General features: G+C 43.0%; 1 protein-coding gene across 3 annotated transcripts in view; it reads left to right on the forward strand.

Moving 5' to 3' along the window:
- LOC126194925 (serine/threonine-protein kinase/endoribonuclease IRE1) overlaps positions 1-20,550 on the forward strand; it is a 151,599-nt gene that overhangs the window by 78,769 nt on the left and 52,280 nt on the right. For all 3 annotated transcript variants that reach the window (XR_007538527.1, XR_007538528.1, XM_049933304.1), the window contains exons 8-10: positions 8,380-8,591; positions 12,625-13,037; positions 13,186-13,370. Coding sequence is in view for 1 of the 3 variants with exons in the window: in XM_049933304.1 (XP_049789261.1) it covers positions 8,380-8,591; positions 12,625-13,037; positions 13,186-13,370 (810 nt within the window). In the remaining 2 variants the exon portion in view is untranslated. The remainder of the gene's footprint in view (positions 1-8,379; positions 8,592-12,624; positions 13,038-13,185; positions 13,371-20,550) is intronic.

Here is a 20,550-nt window from a genome sequence, read left to right on the forward strand (position 1 = left end):
ACAACAGCAAATGATTCATGTTGTCTTTTACTTCAAATACGATACATATACTGTCCTAATTCCACCCTCTAAAAACTATTCCATACACGCTCCGAAACATTGCCTCATTCGGCCCACATGTTCATCCTGCTCCCACCACTGAGCATATCACTCATGTCTTACATTAGGCTCTTATACATTTTGCTCTTACTTTTTTTTCCTATCATTCATTGCATTTGTCTTTCTGCTGTCCTTTATCTGTATGCCTCCGCATTTCACCCTGTATAATTAACTCTCCTGTATTGCATTTCTACTTCATATTTGTGTATGCATTCCTCCTCCTGTTCATCTCCTCATGATGATCAGTCAGTGCAGCATTTTACCTATTGTTTCTTATCATACTCCAACACAGTTTTTTTCCTCACTTAGCCTCCTTTTGAGCTTTTTAATCTTTGCCAGCTATTTTCATCTCCTGACATAATTTTGATTATGCTGCTTTGTTATCAACATTCATATTAAATGCATTTTACATCCTTATTATTGCTCATTGACTGTAAATTTTGGGCCACTGCTCTTGGTTTACTCATTTGGACTTTGTTATTCTGGTGTGCCACCTCCACTGTGCGTTTTCCTCTTGTTGTTGTCCTGTTCACACTCAAAAAAATGTTGTTGACAGCCCCTGGCTGGTCCGACAGTCTCTGTGAGGTGGTTGTTTTTTTAGTTGTTCCCAAACTTTGTGAGATTGTAGCCACAATAATTGGCACTGAGGTGAAAGGGTAACACTATCCCATGGATGAAAAACTCGTGCATCTCACAGAACAACAGCTCCTCCTGCAGCAGCAATTGCAATAGCACCATCAAACTGAATTTCTCCAACAGATAACAGCTTTTGAAGACTCAGCTGCAGGTTTAGGATTAGCACCCAATACAGGCAGCAATCCACCCATATTTCTGCCTTTTAACAATGCCAAATAGAATTTGAACATGTATTTACAGTGACCGCAACAGCTTTTCATTGCCTCCCCAATGCTTATTTTTCCTTTTGTGGGCTTCCACAGACATTTTTGTAGCTGAAGACATTGGCTTCTCTCTCAAACCCAGTCACACTCACATTCGAGAAGATGAGCACATTGCTTTTGAATTATTATTCACAACAATTCCATGGGTCGCATTGTGACTTGAACTTTGTCTATATCACAAGCAACCTCCTCATGCTTATCACCCCTAGGTGACCAATTTACAAAGGCTGAGCAATTTCACTTGTGCGGATGCATCATACAAAATCTCTTATTCTTTAATTCAAGACATTGACATCCAATTGCATTGCAGGCCTCATAACTTCAATTTCTAAAGTTTTAAAGTCCTCTGAACAGCCAGTCACATCCCATCGGCGTGGGCACAGGGTCTTCCATCATGTCAAGATGTCTTCTGCACTGTCCAGATCACTATGTGCACTGCATTCATTGTGAAAAAGATGGGTAGCTCTGAATTGTCTGCTGTAAACCGTCGGACAGTTGATTCCCATCCCCTGCATGCATCAAGGGATAGTGCATGAACTTCAGGCAGTTGTTCCCCGGGGCGGTCCTTTCACTACAAAGTTGTTTATCAGTCTCAGAGTTGTAAGCATGGATGCTTGTTTCTAGGTGGACATAGGAGTACTATTTCATTGGTGAACCTCCAAACGTATGCTCGTCTGGGTTCCTTTGAATTGGCTCCACCCTCCTGTATGTTGGTTGCGTATTGTGACAGTTCAATTCTCCTCGGTGGTCAGTTCACAATTGCCACCACTTACTCAAAGGTCACACTGTTGATATTGCTGTTTGTCGTCGATAGTCACTTGGCCAAAAAAATTTTTGATCCGCATGCCTTCTTGTTGTTTGGATTCCATATCACTGATGAGGTTCAGTTCATTTCTGATACTTTTCCGTAACAGGAGCTTGATGACCTTTGTGCTGCTTTTACACCTGTATTCAAACCTAGCCTGTCGTGTGCCACAGATTTTCAAGCTCTTATATCTGTGCATACAGATGCAGTGCCCAATTTCCACCAGGCCCAACCCATTCCAGTCTCCTTAAGGACGCCTGTCAGGCAGGAACTTGATAGGCTCCATGAGGCTGGAGAGTGATTGAATCTCTTAAAACCAGCACTTTGGCCACATTTTTGGCAGTGATCGAGAAACCCAATGGTTCCCTTTAGCTATGCAGACATCAAATTGACAGTGAATGCCTAGGCTCAAGTGGAAACATACTTCGTACTATGTCTAAGAGGGCATCCTCACAAAGCTAATAGGAGGTGAATACTTTCCCAAGATAGACCTTGCTGATGCGTACTTCCAGATCCTGCTGAATGAGAATTCACAAAGCATTTTGGTTATCAGCTCTCCCTTCAGCTTATATAAATATAAGCACTTGTCTGTCGGGATCTCTTCCACTTGGGTGATCTTTCTGAGATACATGGAACAGTTAATTATGTCCATCCCTAGTTGCACTGTCTTATCATGATAACTTAATTGTCACACATATTATGTGTCACGACAACATGTGCAACCTTTGTACCCTATTTATTATGTTGTGTGACACAGGGCTCATTTGCTGCTACACAAATGCCAGTTCTTTCAGGAGCCAGTGGAAGACCTCAGACACTTGCTCAACAATAAAGGGATCCAGCCCACTGACTGCAACATCGCAGCCATTGACACTCTACCAAAAACCTATAGAAGATGCAGGCTTTTTTGGGAAAAGCAAATTATTGTTCTAAGTTCCTCGCACAAGGGGCCCATATTATGCATCCAATAAAACAGGTGTGGAAGAGAGGCATTCAGTAGAGGCGGATGGCTGCCTGTGAGCATGCTTTCTCAAAGTTGAAGCGTATGCTATGCACGGCATCTAGCCTTAAGCCCTTTTCCACATACATCCTCTGGTTTTGGCCACAGGTGCCATGTCATGTCATATGGCACTGATGCAGTGCTGGCGCATAGGAACAGCATGTATTGAGCAACCAGTTGCCTGTGCATCAAAGACGCTGACACTAGCTCAAAAGAACTACTTGCAGATAGAAAAAGAAGATTTAGCAATTATCTTTGAAATTAAGAAGTTCCATGTTTACCTATTTGGAACTAAGTTTACACTCATCACAGGTCGCTTACCACAATTAGTGCTTTCAGACTGCACTCCTGCTTTTCAGAGCAGACACCAAGATGCCTCCACCGTTGGGCACTTTTTCTCAGCCATTACCATTACACCATTAAATGCAAGCCCACAGCATAACATGCAAATGCAGGCATTCAATCTCACCTACCCACAGGACCAGGCACAGCCTTTGACCAGCAGGAATTTTCATGTTTGGATAGTTGCCCTCGAATCGTTGCTGCCATGTTCCACAACCCTATCTTATGGTACATGATGCACTACATGCTTCATGAGTGCCCCATATACTTTCCGAAGAACACCAATCTGGAGTTTTATGCTTGGGCTCATGTCTCCCACTGTCTGTCAGTCATCGCCAATGTTCTCCTGCTTGATACTGAGGCAGATACTCACCGTGTCACCATACTAAGAAGGGTTGTGGAACATCACCCTGCGACTTCCTGTTTGACAACTCCTCCATCTTTGGCATTGAGATGTGTCACAGACAAAAGTCCTTATAGAGCAACAAGCATACTTGCGAGGTCTGGACAAGAACATAGAAGCCATGGTGAGCAGCTATTCCACTTACACCCAGCATCAGGCTGCTCCACCTCAATCTTTTGCCACCTGATCCAGCCCCATTGCCCATGGGACTTTTTTAATTTGGATTTTGTGGGTCCCTTTCTGGTTTCTGTGTGCCTCATTGTCTTGGATGCTTACTTTCACGACCCATTTGTGGTCAGCAGGCATGCACCACAACAGTCATCACACTTAACGCACTCATCCAGATTCTCACCATCGAAGGGCTTCCCCAAACCGTCATGTTGAATAGTGGCTCCAGTTCGTGGCAATGGCTTTCAAACATGTCTTTCAAACCTTTCTGCGCCTCAAACAGCATCAAACTCTTATTCAGTCCACCGTTTCTGTCTCATCCTGCAATGGTGAAGCAGAGTATATGGTGTGTTAAAAGCTGTGGGAACCACCACCACAGCTGCACGTATAATGTTCTTGAGCATATACAGGACCATTGCTGTCCACAAATGTAACCCAGTGGAACTCCTCCATGGGGGCAACTGTGTATGCTCCTTGATCTTCTAGCCACATAACTCCGGAAACCCTGGAGTCGTGCCAGCCAACTCTGTCCACACATGCCGACAGCACCACTGTCAGACCTAGAAAGCTCATCCTTGCTGTTCTACAACTGTATGGATATAACTTGCAGTATAGAACACCACCTGCAGGTCCCACAAACATGAGCATTGAGGTGGAGATCTCATTGCAGCCTCTGCAACCTCAACCAATGTCATCCACATTGCCATGTCCCAACCAGGGTGCCCCTGGTTTCTTCCACCAGTCAGCAGTCTTCAGTGCCGGGACACCAAGCATTCCACCAGTTCACCTTCCAAAGCACCATCCAGGGTGCTTCCAGCCTACACACCCATGTTCTGTTGTGGAGGATACTTTGTGTACCACTGTCAGTTTCTCCTGTTACAGTCATGAATAGTTTGCAGGAAGAATGATTGTGGTAAACCTTCATGTGGGCTCAAATCTCTCTAATTTTATCTTCGTGGTCATTCCATGAAATACAGTAGGAGAAAGCATTGCATTTGTTGACTCATATATGGAAGTATGTTCTTGGAACTCGAAGAATAAACCACACCATGATGCCGACTGCCTCTCCTGCAGCATGTGCCTCTATAGTTGGTTGCTCACTTCGTGATGCTTTCAAGCTTACTTCATGATCCTGTACTGAAATGTGCTGCTCTTCTTTGAGTCTTCTCTATTTCCCCTATCAACGTAGCTGTACAGGTCCCATACTGATGAACAATATTCAAGTATTGGTTGAGTGAGGGTTTCATAAGTTATCTTCGTTGTTCAGAGATTATATTTCCTGCAGATGCTTCCAATGAATCTCAGTGTGGCATCTGCCAAATTCTGTGATCAACTTTATGTGTCATGCCACTTTAAATGTAATCTGCATCTCTTCTAGATATTTTATGAAAGTAACTGAATCCAGTGATGTGTTCCGCTTTCCCCCCCCCCCCCCCCCTTCAAGATTCCAGTCACAGTAATTGCATACTTCATTCTTTCTCATTGCTTAAAAGCATATATATGTACCTACTTTTTACTTTACTTTCTTATTACCTTGTCCCAGTAAAGTGTACAGATTTAATGACGTCTTCTGCATTAAAAAACTAAAATGCAGTAGTCACGTCAAATCTGTTCATTTTTATAAAAACAAACTCGGACATGTTCAACTTTCATAAAGAGTAGATTGTTACAGTCCAGTGTCTGCGATCAAGCATCTTGTAAACAGCAAAACTGGTTAGCTGTTCAAATGTAACTGTTGTGAGCATCAGTGGAAAGTGGTTGGAGGGCAGTGAAACCACAAGTAGGTGACAGTGTTAGATGTCCATGTCTTATTGCAGAACATGGAGGTTGGAGGCTTGTCCACTCTGTAAAATAGGGTAAGTGATGATCTGTGGCAGATCTGATGACAGAGTACAATGCTGGTGCAGGTAAAAGTGATTTGTAGCTCACAGTTTTGTGCTTATTGTTAAATATTGGGCTCCACATCAGGTGACCCCTACATGTACCCAAGTTAACCCAACAACATTGTCAGTTACACTAGTTGGATTGTGGATCAGTGCAAAAGTGTGACCTGGTTAGATGAATTATGTTTCTTGTTACAAAAGGTTGATGGTCGTACCCAGAAATGCAGGTGTCCCGGCAAACACTTGCTCAAAACATGCACCATAGGATGGACAAAGGGAGATGGGAGCAATATTATCCTGTGGAGGATATTCTACTGGGCTTTCATGGGACTTGGTAGTAATCAAAGCCACCATGACAGCTGTGGACAATGAGAACATAATTATAAACCAGTTGCATCTCTTCATTCTTGATGTCTCCCCGATGGCATCTTGCAGCAGGATAAATGTCCATGCCGTAGGGTCAGAATTTTGTTACAGTTGTTTGAGGACCATGATAGTGAACTCGAGTTGGTGTCCTGGCCACCAAATTAGGAACAAGCCAGAACAATACTGGGTGCCAGATTTGCACTCGCTTACTACTGGCTCATAAATTACTGAAACTGTGTGACCTGCATGCAGTCATCTGGTGCCACAGACCTCCAGAAACCTATCAAAGATTTAATGAATCCACGCCACACAGAATCACTGCTGTACTGTCTTCGAAAGGTAGATCAACCTACCATTAACCACATGGTCATGGTGTTTTGGCTTATGAGTATACTTGACATGTAAATGATTATCCACTATCATTGGATCAGCAGCATGTTATCAGTAGTAGTGCTTTCCTGTAGACAGCTATCAATGCGGGATGACAGTTCTGTTGTGGTTATTTGTCTTTTGTGGTGTTACTGCTCGATGAGGTCATGTAACCTGTTGAAGTGGAATTGCTGGATCATTTTTGTAGACAGCACTCGATGTTTATTTCCACACTGACTCAATAAAAACATATAAAATTTTTGAGTCATCATCTTCCGGAAAGGAAATAAATTCATCAGAGTTTGGTTTAAGGAGCAGCAAGAATTCACAGACGAAAACTTCTTTTTTTGGCTTTCATCATTCTTTAGTTTCCTGACAACTCACATGCATTATTTTTCTTCCGTCTGGTTTTATATTCACTTAAATAACAAAGAGACAGAAAGTGTTTGGCACTAACCTCCAGGAGAAACAGATTATATTACTGCAAATAGGAACATTTAAAATACAAAATAACTCTCCAAGCTTTAAAAACTGTGTTTCTTCTTTAGGGAAGATAGAGCAGTTGGTTGGTACAAGTTGGAAATTGTCATTACACAAATTTTGTAAATTATTGCACAGTTCTGTGCATTGTGTAATGAATATTCCCAATCAATGTATTAATAACTGCAGATATGAAAACAAAATAACATATATTGAAAGTTTTAAGAATGGAAAGTAAAGTCTGAAGTCAGATTCATTACCTGTACCTTCCTGATACTCATGTGCAGCTCGGAGGATGTTGTGCAATAAATCTCACATTTTTTTAAAGTGATCCACTTAGTAATATTGTACAGCCTTCAGTCTATCTCATTTACTTTCAATGTTATTGTGGAACAGGAAATATTTAGTGATAAATGGGCCGTTTAGTGGCCACTCGGGGGAAAGAAACAAGAATGGAATAAGAGCTCACAGATGATGGTGAATTTCTGACTTAAAGTAGTTTGGCTATAATAACAAGTTTGAATTGAGGTGGACTCCCATATTGCTTTTCTGCATTCAGGATCAATTCAGGAGAACAGGAGAAGTGTACAATAATTAGCAAGAAAAGCTTGTACTGCATCATAGACAGTGACACAGTGGTGCAAGAACAAATTCTAGAATTCGGAGAATATTTTTTGGAAGAGTGCAGTATTTACAACATTGACAGTCTCCTAGCAGTGCTGTCAAACATTATGGGTACCAGAAGCACACTAATTGCCTATCCTTCCCGGCAAGCAGATTGAGAGAAACCAGTCAGTTTACCCCTGCTATATGAATCTGCTAGCAGCTGTCATATATGTCCAACCTTGTTATTCTATCTCTCTTTTAGGAATTCATGTAACAATTAACTATCACATATTTCTTGAATACATCATTATCAGTTGTCTTCATTTTAAAATGATCCAAAGATTATTGAGAAGCTTGCTGTTGAGCATTCAATAAACGTGACACCCACCTTGCACAAAGTCTTCTCATAGTTAATTTTTAATGTAAAATGTGCTGTACCATTTCTTCTGATATTTTTGTGGCTTCTACTATTTGATGCAACTTTAACCACCAGTTCTCCAATAGGCTACCATATATTATGTTTTTTCCCTTTTTTATCTTGGTTGCAATTTTTTTGTATCATGTGAGCCATATTCAGGAAAATTATGGCCCATGTGTCAACTGATAAAAATGAGGGAGCAGATGTCTTATAACCTCTGACCATATATTGAAGAATTTCCTTTGATACTAAACAATACACACCAGACAACATTATGTCAGCTTACTATCCTCATCTATCCATTTCAGCTAAACACACACAACACTATTCCACTAAAAAGATATGTAAATTAACTTATGTCTCATACCATGGTGCAATGTGGCTTGCATTACTATGTAATATGTGCCAGTATAACAGACACAAGATCTGTGATGTCAGTGTCTGCCCTAGCGTGTTAATTTTATGACTTGTTCCAGTGTCTACAGTATAAACTTCAGATCACTATTCAGTTTATTACTAATCTTCCTGTTTACTTTAATAGCCCAACACTCTATGTTGGTGAGCATTTGCATGGCATGTATGCATTACCATCTTTGGTGGACCAAAGTACAGCAACAATTGCACATTTGGGTTTACCATTACTTGAAGGACCAAGTTTGGACACAGAAGAGGCAAGCTCTGATGCCAACATCCCTAAAACAAAAGCTCCAGAAGCAGATGTAACATTTCAGAGTCTGCCTAGAGTAACTATTGGTAAGTAACAAACATTTTATCAGTGATAGAAGAAAGGGAAGTGATTGGGTTGTATTTTTATATGTTTGTGTATTGTGAGGTGGTTTTGGAAAAAGGACTCGGAAATTAAAGCTGTGAAAAATAATCTTCTCAGAGTAATCATATCTTGTAAAAACAGACATTGTTTGTGATATTTTCATCACAAGACACGTTTAGCAGTAAGAAATTTATATGAACTACAAAGTAAATACCTGTATTTCCTTCTAGGGTAGTTTGTTATGATGGGCTGTTATTACATCAGGCTGTGCAGCATGCAACAGGATTGATTGTGGCTTTTGCATATTCTTGGTGCTGCTTTTGAGCAATAAAATATAATGCTTGAATACTCTAGTGTATTTTTGTGTATCATGCATGTATAAAATATTGTCACTCGACAGTTAGCTTATTAGTATCCGGCACAAAAACCTGAAGTAAAGTAACCTCACAGGTACCCTACCAGAACTTCAATTTCTTAATTGCTTCATTCCATAGTTGTTGCAGCTCATTATTACTTCCCAGAGAACTGATTGTTAGTTATGTGACTGCATTGGTCTGAAACTTAATCATTTTCCAAACCATATCAGAGTAAGTATCATGCTTTTATGATAACTTATCTCTGGTTGTATAGTTTTTGTACTTTATTGTTCCACCTTCATACCTTAAAACTTAGAAGGGCAAAAGTTTCAGGGAGAAATTTGATTTGTTTATTTAAACTTTATATAGATTTCATCTGAACCGATGATCTGATAACTAAACATTAATATCTTACTGGAAAGTCCTGGGTGGAAATATAGATAATGAAAGAGGTAAAGATAGCAACATGGCTCAGTCAGGCTGCAGCAGTGGGACACTATAGCTAGCTGAGGCAGTATAGAATCACATCTGTGTAAAAACACAGTCTAAAAGGGGTTAGTGACAATTTCAGTCTTATTTATGTATCTATTCATTGCTCAATATGTCAGCTATACAGTGCATGATAATCTTAACTCCTTCCATAATTTGAAATGACCCCTTGTTCATATGCATGAGACTGGCCCATTTTGCACAGCAGATTATTAGTATATTGAATGCAACTTGCAGTGAAAAGAATATGAGATTAAGAATGCTGTAAGAAAAATTGTAGTTTGGGCCACTGTTACATTTGTTATGTGTAACAAATAGCAAACTAACTTGTTATTCGTAGTATGAGTCTTGTCTTGCATTTGTATGCCTATTTACATATTTTGCATTGCCTAGTATTAACACAACTTGAGGGATGATGTTGAACAACCTTTAAAAGGTGTTATATATGCTTAAAATGGAAACTTTATAATCCATTGTGTGTAAAAGACCTTAGTCCGAATCACTATGACAGCTGAGGAATGTACAAATTACAGTTTTGATGTCCCACATTAGGCAGTGCTGGACAGTTTTGAATGAAATTGTGCTCTCATAAATCATAGAACATCGAATTAAATAACACAGAAGGCAAGGAACATAATAACCCTCCGCAGTTTGATGATCAACACTGAACATTTTGTATTGTATCATAAGCACATGGGATGACACGAATACCAGATGGCTTTATGACAATTGTGGGTAGACATTCAAAATGTACACACTGTCACATGAAAAGATGCAAGATCCAAATAGTAGGACTGTTCTGGCTCATCTGAAGGATTCTGAGAAAGAATGAAGATGTATTTTGATGAAATTAAAAATTTATCCTTAAAATTGTAGCCGTAAAGCCAAACGTCAACTGTTAAAACTACGGTAGCAGCAAAAGTAAATTACATACTAACTAAGAATGTCACATTTTCTTTCTGATTTACATGCTACAAGTCAGGAGTTAATACAAAGAATGAGAATGAGTTGGAAATGTATGAGTAAAAAGCTTGACAAACCCAGTTTATTCAATACTGGTGCATGTCCATTCTGATAAAAACAAATGGATTGGTATAAAATAACTTGTTACAATTGAAATTAGTAAAATCATATCAGTTAGTAATAGATGAAAGCAGTCAAACAAGACCACCAGGTCATTACATGAATTAAAGGTGGTAAAAATAAAATGATCAGAAGATGTTATTGGCCGGGAGACCACATCTGGGATTGTTCGGCCACTTAGCGCAAGTCTGTTTATTTGACGCCACTTCGACGACTTGCACGTTGATGATGATGGAGTAGTGATGAGGAGGACAACATAACACCCAGTCCCCGAACGGTTAAAATCTCCAACTCAGCTAGGAACCGAACCCAGGTCTTCTACCTGGCAGTCAGCTATGTTGACCACTCAGTTAGTGAAGTAAAGTGGTAAGCACAGATGTTGGTGTTGGCTGTATTAATAAGATCAGTCACAAGAAGATGGTCAGGATCAATGTTTGACTGCTACTCGGAGAGAAAAAGAGAAAAGTGTACCAAACTTGAACTACCTAAGAATGCAAAAAAAGACAGAGCTAAACCCATATGGAATTACAATTGTATAATGCATATGTTTCCAAAGGATTTCCTTGTAAACAACTGAAGAAGAAAGAAGAGGTAATATTGGGATGAACTTAACATGTACTTAAAAGATAGCTGCTTTTTCCATCTATGATAAATCATATTCTTTATCTATGAGGGCAGTAGGGATAATATGTTTATAGGCAGTATTATCAGATCCATTATCTAATTTACCAGCATCCATAAATTAGCATGAATCAAAAGCTGTGCCATGTACGCATCACATCTAGGACTGTAACAGGATGTGGATCCATTCTATAGTACTTGCATTAGGTGTTCTTCCCCTTTCTAGGTTTTCCAGATTTCAATACTGCACAGTACATGCTTCAACATTTCAGAAAAAAGGTGCTTTTTAGTCTTTCTTTAACATGTGAAATGTTTATTGTGTTGGAAAAAATGTCTCTAATTTATTTGTAGAATAAGAGATTGTCCTATCACTGTGCAGATGATGTGACCAAGGTAGAATAAAATAATTTAACCATAATCAGTCGCTGGTCAGGAGAGTGCAGTATAATTGCTTTTTCAAGTCCATACCCTTAGAGATTTGACAAGTAAGTATTCTGTAACTTTTTTGAATTGTCTGAGAGGTGAGAAAAGCTGTATGTTTAGTAAAACAAAGATATGGCAGCTGTGAGAGAGACCCCCAGTAAAAATAATAAAATTTAAGCTTTCAGGTTGATCATGTTATTCCAAGATAAATGACAAGAATCAGAAAGGAAGAAAAATGCATTCAAAATTAAACGGGTGGAGAAGTTGAGCTACATCTCTGATACAGTGTAGTCGGCCAGGAGATTCAAAGAGATGCACCAGCCCCAGATTGAATCCACAGATTAATGTCAAGGGCCGGTGTACCAGCCAGTTAGAAGGTTTTCCACATCAGACTTTGTGAATGCTAATCTGGTCCCCATATCCCATTCAGTTACACAATTCACAAACATTTCAAACACATTCTCACACTTTCACATTAGATAACACTAGACACAGACAAATATATGTCTCGGGGGGGGGGGGGGGGGACTGGAAGAGCATCCAGCCTCCCCCTCCTTGTCCATTGTGCATTGAACTTTAATTTTTCTTCTCTCATGACAAAACATGAAATGGAAAGCCTGATTTCCTTGTTGTTTCAATTCTCTGTCATAAGTTGTTTTCCTGATAATTTTTTAATTTGCGTGTGACGAGGGCTTCCCGTCGGGTAGACCGCTCGCCTGGTGCAAGTCTTTTGATTTGACGCCACTTCGGCGACTTGCGCATCGATGGGGATGAAACGATGATGATTAGGACAACACAACACCCAGTCCCTGAGCAGAGAAAATCTCCGATCCAGTCGGGAATCGAACCCGGGCCCTTAGGATTGACAGTCTGTCGCACTGACCACTCAGCTACCGAGGGCGGACTTCCTGATAATGAAAGAGTTTCATTGATATTTCGGATGGTAATTTACGTGTTTGACAATTTTTGTTTACATTTTATTGTAATTTGTGTACAAATAGAGTGAAAAAAATTGAATGACATTTATTGAAGTTACTTATTTCAGGCCATCACAAGGTCCCAGAATACAGTGAAACAGTAATGAGGATTACAGGCAGAACTGACATAAGTGCAATTGATACACATCATATTGTTGGTCACAATAAAACAAATATAACTGTAGCTTTTGAGGGAAATGCCCCAAGCACTGAGGCCACGAAGAGGCAAAATAACAGTCACTTACCTTTTATATCAATTGGAATACAAACAACAAAATTAGATGACTTCAAAGAAAAATTGGAGGAATTATATGATAAATTATCTACAGGAAGGACATCCTTCATTTTATCACAGGAGTTTCCACTACTGTCTTACACCATTGCAAAGTCATGGCTCCGCCAACAAGAAAATGTGGGTTTAAAGTTTACAGTAATTCTGCTTGTTGCTTCAGTCATTATACTGATTTACTTGAGAGTTCAGGTAAGTTTGAGTTCTTAATTTCAAACCTGTTGAATATAGATGACTTTGGTGTTGCTGTTCTGTATATAAAACTACTGCGTAATCTGTTAGAATTCTGAATTATGAACCTCGTAATTATTGCATTATATAATTTTTCTTTTTTTCCTAGGATCGTGAATATTTACGTTCCTCACAAGGCTCAAATATAAGTAATGTATCAAGTAGTGACAGCAATTCACATATTGTGACAGCGGAAGCAGAAGATGTTGGTGCTGGCAACATAAGAGTTGGAAAGATTATCTTCAACAGAGAGCAGATACTTGGAAAAGGCTGCGAAGGAACATTCGTTTACAAGTTAGTTTTGCTTTTTATAATATTGCTTTGAACTTCCTGCATCAGTCATTATTATTGGCTAGTCTATGTTCGCCCATAAATTTTGGCACTATTCTATTAAAAAGTACAGAATTCCTGAAGAGTACTACAGTTACTTTGTATCTTCACTGATTCATTTCCAAACTATTTAAATGTTAATTATTTTTGTAGTTAGTAATTTTCTTTCGTTCTCCAGTGAATGAATTGCATGGTTTTGCATTCTCACAAAATTCAGACACTAACTTGCTTCAGATGATTTGTGATGTATCAGATGCAGTATGTAAGAACATAGTAATAGTGATGACTTTATATGATGATTCATTATTCAGTTTGTTAAAAAAATCAAACTTTTGATCAATATTGTGTGATAAAATGTTATACCTGACAAGCAGTGACAGTGTATGTGACTGGAGCATGAGATGGAGAAAGTTTATGTGCTAAAGTGTGTCATAATTCACAAGTGGCAAGCATTATTAAATAAAATTGTTGCTGACTTGAATGATAGTGCAGGCAAGCACATGCAACTCATGTGCACTATCTCAGTTGAGTGCGATCATTTAGCCATCACTAGTTCTCCCATCATTGCACTTACTGTTAACAGACAGCAACATTTCTATAAAGATGCTGTTGGATAAAGAGTTCAGTATGTTAAATAATCCCATGATAGTTTTGGAAAATATGTGCAGTTGTACAAACTGCATGCACTGGGTAGTTACAATTAATGTGCAGCTACTCACAGAGGTCCAGTGTGGGCTGTAATTATATGGCAGTGAAACTTGTTAAATATGTTAATGCATTAATGTGGAACCGATCTACGCTAGCAAAAATTAGTTTCGTTTTGGCCATCAGGTGCAAATCTAGTGCTGTACGCTGTTTGTATAAAGCTTTGACATCCACACTGTCATTTAACAAGCCATAACATGAGTGAATGTATGGCTATCAAAAATAAAGACTGTGCGCAGTTAGTGAAGCTGTTTTACATGAAAGGCAGCAATCAAAGTGGTGCATTGTGAGAGTATTGCTGGCTGAAAGGTCAGAGCAGAGGCCAGATGTCATTAAATGGTTTAAACAAGGTGATAATGAAATTGAAAAACACTCCGGAAGAGGAGGGTTTTGCATCCCAGTGGAAGTTATTGATGAGATTACTGTTACTCTAACTGACCATGCAGCACATGGGGGGCCCACAGTCCTTTCATTGGGTACATGTGTGACGCGCACGGGGCCCGGAGCTATTGCAGTCTCCTTTCCTTTCCGGGCTGCATTACCCTCCATGTTCCTCTCCCTCCCTATCCTTACTCCTTTGTCCCTGCCCCCTCTTTTCCCTCTCAGTGGACTTCTTTATGTCGGCCTGGCTATCCTCCTGGCTTTGTTTTGGTCTGTGCCATTGTTTAGTTTGCTGTTTCCATCTCCTTTTTGGCATTTTTGTTCCCCTTGGGGTTTGACCTCCATTCCCAAAATTTTCCATTCAGTGTGAGCCATTTGGCGATGAACTCCATACCTAGCTTCCATGGTGCAGGTTCCTCTCCCCCTCCCCTCCCCTTTCCCTTTGCACCCTGGTTCCCCTCCTGCTAGGTCACTAGCACAGTAACCAGTCCGTGTGGTGGGGCTGTTAAGTACCCACTTGGCTGAGCCCCCTGAAACCACAGGGATCACACTGCTAGTACCTGAGCTGTTAACACCTTGTGTATGCCAAGGAGTCGATGCTCATCACTTTGGGGCACCAGGACCCCAAGCAATGGCCGCCATGCCAGATGGCCCTTCCTGTGGCTTGGTGGTGCCCACAGGGTGAGCCCCTGATCGGAGTGGGTGGTACTAGGGTGGATGCCTTGCACATGAAGCAACAAAAGCTTCACCATCCTGGTCATTCTGTGGCCGTCTCTAAGAGTGGTAGCAGATGTGACACTCTTTCTTCTGTTCCTTCGGCCTTCCCCTCCCTGGCCACCCCCTAGGAGGAAGGTCAAGCTCCCCGACTTGGGTTGAAACCTTTCCCTCAGTACCTGGTTTGTACTAGGATGGATGGCGGAAGTTTTGCCATGACTAAGCCTTTGTTTTTCATGGAGACAATTGAAGATAAGTATGGCAAAGTGAAATTGATGAGTAAAATGTGGTCCGGTGCTTTGCTCGTAAAGACATATTCTGCTGTCCAATCAGACGCGCTGCATGCTTGTAACCATCTGGGTGATGTCCCAGTCTCTTTCATGCCCCACCAATCTTTGAACTCGGTACAGAGCATAATTTTCCACTCCAAACTGACGAGGAGCTCCGTGCTAAACTCGAGCAGCGAGGGGTTCGTTTTATCCGCCGTGTGCAGCGAGGCACTGCAAACAATCGCACTGCTACGGGCGCCTTTATCCTGGCATTCAAGGGGGATGTCCTCCCAGAGAAGGTCAAGGTAATGGTGTAAAGCCTTATATTCCACCACCGATGAGATGCTTTAAATGCTTACGGTTTGGACACACTTCCCGCTGCACCACTGATCCCCTCTGCTGTGACTGTGGGCGCCCCCTCCATGAGTGTGTGTAAATTGTCATGGACAGCATTCTCCATGCTCGCCTGTATGCGCAGTGTTTGTGAAATAAAGGAGGATTCAAGAGTACAAAACCTTAGATCGGCTCACCTACACTGAGGCTCTTCAAAAGTATGACTGGCTCCATCCTGTGTCTGTCTTCTACTTTTGCTTCCATTTTATCCATTCCCCCTATGACACCCTCCTCTTCCCAGCCCCACCCCATTCGCCCCATGCCTTCAACCTCCTCCTCCCTCTCCCACTCCCCCTCCTCGTCAGTACCCATACCCACCCCTTCGGGTGCTGCTCCCCCTCCACCGTGAGGAAGTGCTCCCCTCGTTCAGCAGCCGCCGGTACTGGAGCTCCCTCCCGGCACTCCTCCTCCCGGCACCCCCCTGAAAGGCAATCTACAGCTCCACATTGGCAGCGCGATCCGCGGCCGGTGGGTGCCAACATTGCCCAGTGTAATTCTGTGCCCGCCCTCGCTGAAGTCTGCCCTTCTCTTCCTTCCCAAGAGAAGAAGCAGAAACGCAAGAACAAGGGCAAGGACCCTCCGGTACCCCCTGAGGTGCAGCCTTCCCCACCTCCAGTCAATAAACCAACAAGAGTCTGACCCCATCTATATGGATATTACCCCATCCTTATCGGTGACCGATGGCGATTCAGCGGTGTGACTGACTCCGGTCCCTTCACTTCCCCTTTGGACTCCAGCTTCAGAATCCTCCAGTGGAATTGTAATGGGTATTTGCGTCATTCTGTCGGAACCGAGTTGGCCCTTTGCGGGCTTCTGGTGGTGTTTGCACCTTGGTCCGCAAGGACATTGTTAGTAAATGGGTTCCCCTTCATACCACTCTGGAAGCAATTGCTGTCAGGGTCCATCTGGCCACTACAATCACAATCTGTAAATCTGTAATCTCTACCTCCCACCTGACAGGCCACCCACATCCTGTACCCTCACCACCCTTCTTCAACAACTCCCTTCTCCCTTCCTGCTATTAGGGGACTTTAATGCCGCCAACCCTCTTTGGGGTAGTCACACGACTACTGCTCTGGGCAGGACAGTTGAAGCTGTTCTGGCAGGGCTTGACCTCTGTTTACTAAACACAGGTGCTCCCTCCCACACACTTTAGTGTGGTGCACGGCACTTTCTCTACCATTGACCTCTCCATCTGCAGTCCCGACCTTCTTCCCTCCATTCAGTGGGGAGTCTATGATGACAGCGACCATTATCCAATTGTTTTGACCTTCCTTCAGTGTCTCTTGCTCCGTCACCCTCCCAGGTGGGCCATATCTAAGGCTGACTGGGGTGCCTTCTCCTCTGCTCCCATTCCCCCTGTATTGCCACACGACAGTGTTGATGAATCTACTCAGACTTTGACTCTTGCCGTCCTTTCAGCAGCTGTTTCAGCAATCCCTTCTTCCTCAGGTTCCCCGCGCCAGAAGATGGTCCCTTGGTGGACTCCGGAAATTGCTGCAGCCATAAAAGACCACTGCCGTGCTCTTCAACACTTCAAGTGGCACCCTTATACTGCTCTTCTTTTGGTCTTTAAACAACTCCACGCCCGGGCCCACTACCTAATCAAATTTCAGAAACGGATTTGCTGGAAGCGATATGAAACTGCCATAGGACCACACACACTTTCTTCACAAGCCTGGGTGAAACTCAGGCAAATTTTTGGCCACCGTCCTCCCACCGGGCTTGCAGAAATTTCTGTGCATGGTGTTTTCCTTACCAATCTGGACTTTGTAGCAGAAAATTTTGCTCAGAACTTTGCTCAAGCTTCGGCATCGGCTCAGAATCCACCCACGTTCCTCCTCCTGAAAGAGCACTCAGAAAGACTGCCTTTGTCTTTTGTTTCTTGCGGCTCGGAGCTATATAATGCTCCATTCAGTGAGTGGGAATTTGCCAGCGCCCTCGCCCTTTGCCCTGACATGGCTCCTGGACCGAATCGGATACATTACCAAATGCTCCAACACTTACAGGTGGCTGGCCACCATCGTATACTTGACCCTCTTCAACTGTCTGTGGAGTGAGGGAGCCTTTCCTACCCAGTGGCAGGAAAGCATTGTTGTTCCGGTGTTGAAGCCAGGGAAGCCGCCTCTTCAGTTGGATAGCTACTGTCCAATTAGCCTTACTAACACCCTCTGTGAGCTCCCTGAACGCATGGTGAGTAGGCGGCTGTTTTGGATCCTTGAATGCCGCGACCTTTTGTCGTCGACTCAGAGTGGTTTTCGCTGTGGCCGCTCTATGGTGGATAACTTGGTGCACCTGGAGTCTGCTATCCAGTCGGCTTTTACCCATCAGCAACACCTCCTTGCAGTCTTCTTTGATCTGCATAAGGCCTATGACACCACCTGGCACCACCAAATCCTCACCACCCTTCACAAATGGGGCCTTCGTGGTGCTCTGGCCATTTTTATCTGTAACTTCATTTCTTGTCACTCTTTTCAAATCCAAGTTGGCTGCTCCTACAGTACTCCTCACCGGCAAGAAAATGGGGTTCCACAGAGTTCCGTGCTGAGTGTCCCTCTCATTCTCATAGCCATTAATGGTCTGGTGACAGCTGTTGGGCTGACAGTGTCCCCCTCTTTGTATGCTAACGATTTTTGTATCTACCTCACTTCCTCCGTAATGGGCGCTGCAGAACGCCGTCTACAGGGGGCAATCTGCCGGGCGCACTCGTGGGCTCTCTCCCATGGCTTTCAGTTTTCGGTGGCCAAGACATGTGTCATGCATTTCTGCCATCGCCGTACAGTCCATCCCCATCCAGAACAGTTCCTCGATGGCCAGCCCCTCGAGGTAGTAGACACCCGTCGCTTCTTGGGTCTGGTCGTCAATGCCCGGTTGACATGGCTCCCTCATCTTCGCCAGCTGAAGAGGACGTGCTGGTCCCATCTCAATGTTCTTAGGTGTCTGTGCAATACCGCCTGGGGTGCAGACTGCTCTGTTCTCCTGCGATTGTATCAAGCATTGGTCCAGTCTCGTTTAGACTATGGAAGTCATGTCTATGTTTCTGCGTCACCTTCTACGCTGCAGATCCTAGACCCCATCCACCACTGTGGAGTCCAACTTGTGACTGGTGCCTTCCGGACTAGCCCCGTACTGGGCCTTCTCTCAGAGGCAGAGATTCCACCACTGCGAGTTTTGCACCAACAACAGCTGGTATCTTATGCGCTCCGCACTCACTGCACGCCAAAGCACCCTACTTATGGTCTCCTTTAACCAGACACAGAGATAACCCTGCCGCAGCGGCGGCCACGATGTGGGCTTACCATGGCTGTCCACATTCAGTCGCTCTTTTCTGAACTCCAGCAATTCCCTTTACCGCCTCTCTTCTCTGCTCACACATGTACCCCTCCTTGATGTGTCTCTCGGCCACAGCTCTATCTTGATCTCTCAATTGATTCAAAGGATCCTCCCCCTCCGCTGGCTCTTCGCCACCAATTCTACTGTCTCCTCAGTTCATTCTAGGGTTCAGAAGTGATTTATACTGATGGTCCATGGTTTCTGGCCGCACTGGTTTTGCTTACACTTATGCGCAACGCACAGAACTTCATTCCTTGCCCAATGGCTGTAGTGTTTTTACTGCAGAATTACACGCCCTGGACCATATCCGCTCCTGCTCAGGACTATCCTTCACTATCTGTAGTGACTCATTGAGCGGTTTGCACGCTATCGGCCAGTGCTTCCCTCACCACCCGTTGTTAATCGCTATCCAGGACTCTCTTTCTCTCCTTTCTCAACGTGGATGCTCGGTGATTTTCATTTGGACCTCAGGCCATGTTGGGATTCCTGACAATGAACTTGCCGATCGACTGGCTAAATTAGCTACTACCAGGCCATCTCTTGCTATTGGCATTCCGGAAATAGACATTCGCTCGGCATTACGTCATCAGGTTTTGGGCCTTTGGGATGCAGAATGGCACACTCTTTCTTCGCCAAACAAGCTTAGGGCAATTAAGGATTCTACAACTCCGTGGCAGTCCTCCTTCTGGGCCTCTTGTAAGGCCTCTGTCGTCCTATGCTGGCTCTGCATCGGCCATACGTGGTTGACTCATGGTTATCTCCTCTGTCGTGAGGACCCCCCTCTCTGTCATTGTGGATCGATGTTGACTGTGGCTCACATCTTATTGGACTGCCCCAACGTAGCCACCCTGCGACAGAATTTTAGCTTTACAGCCTCACTACCCCTGGTGTTGGCTGACAACAGCGGATCTCGTTTTACGTTTTATTCATGATGGGGATTTTTATTGCTTTATTTAAGGGAGGGACCTACCACTTTATTGGTGAATGGAGGGGATGGCAGGCCCTCTCGCTACCCCCTTCGCACTGGCTGGATTGGCTTCAAGTGGGCTTGGTGGTTCACCCCAGCCCTCTGCCTTCCCACTCCTTTCCTTAAGGGGTCTGTTATGTCTTGAGCATCTCTCTTGTCTCCTGTGCTTCTTCCTTCACACCCCTGTCATTAGTCACTTTCTTTCCCTCGCCTCTTCTTCTGTCCTTTTAATTCCTTCCCTGTCAATAGTTTTAACATTTTATGGATATTGTAGTTTCCTCTTTTAATGTGGGATTTTATCGGTTTTAGTTAATCTAAGGGACTGATGACCGCGTAGTTTGGTCCCTTCTCCACCCAACCAACCAACCACATGCCCTGGGTA

The sequence above is a fragment of the Schistocerca nitens genome, chromosome 7, assembly GCF_023898315.1.
Source record: "Schistocerca nitens isolate TAMUIC-IGC-003100 chromosome 7, iqSchNite1.1, whole genome shotgun sequence".
Lineage (NCBI taxonomy): Eukaryota > Metazoa > Arthropoda > Insecta > Orthoptera > Acrididae > Schistocerca > Schistocerca nitens.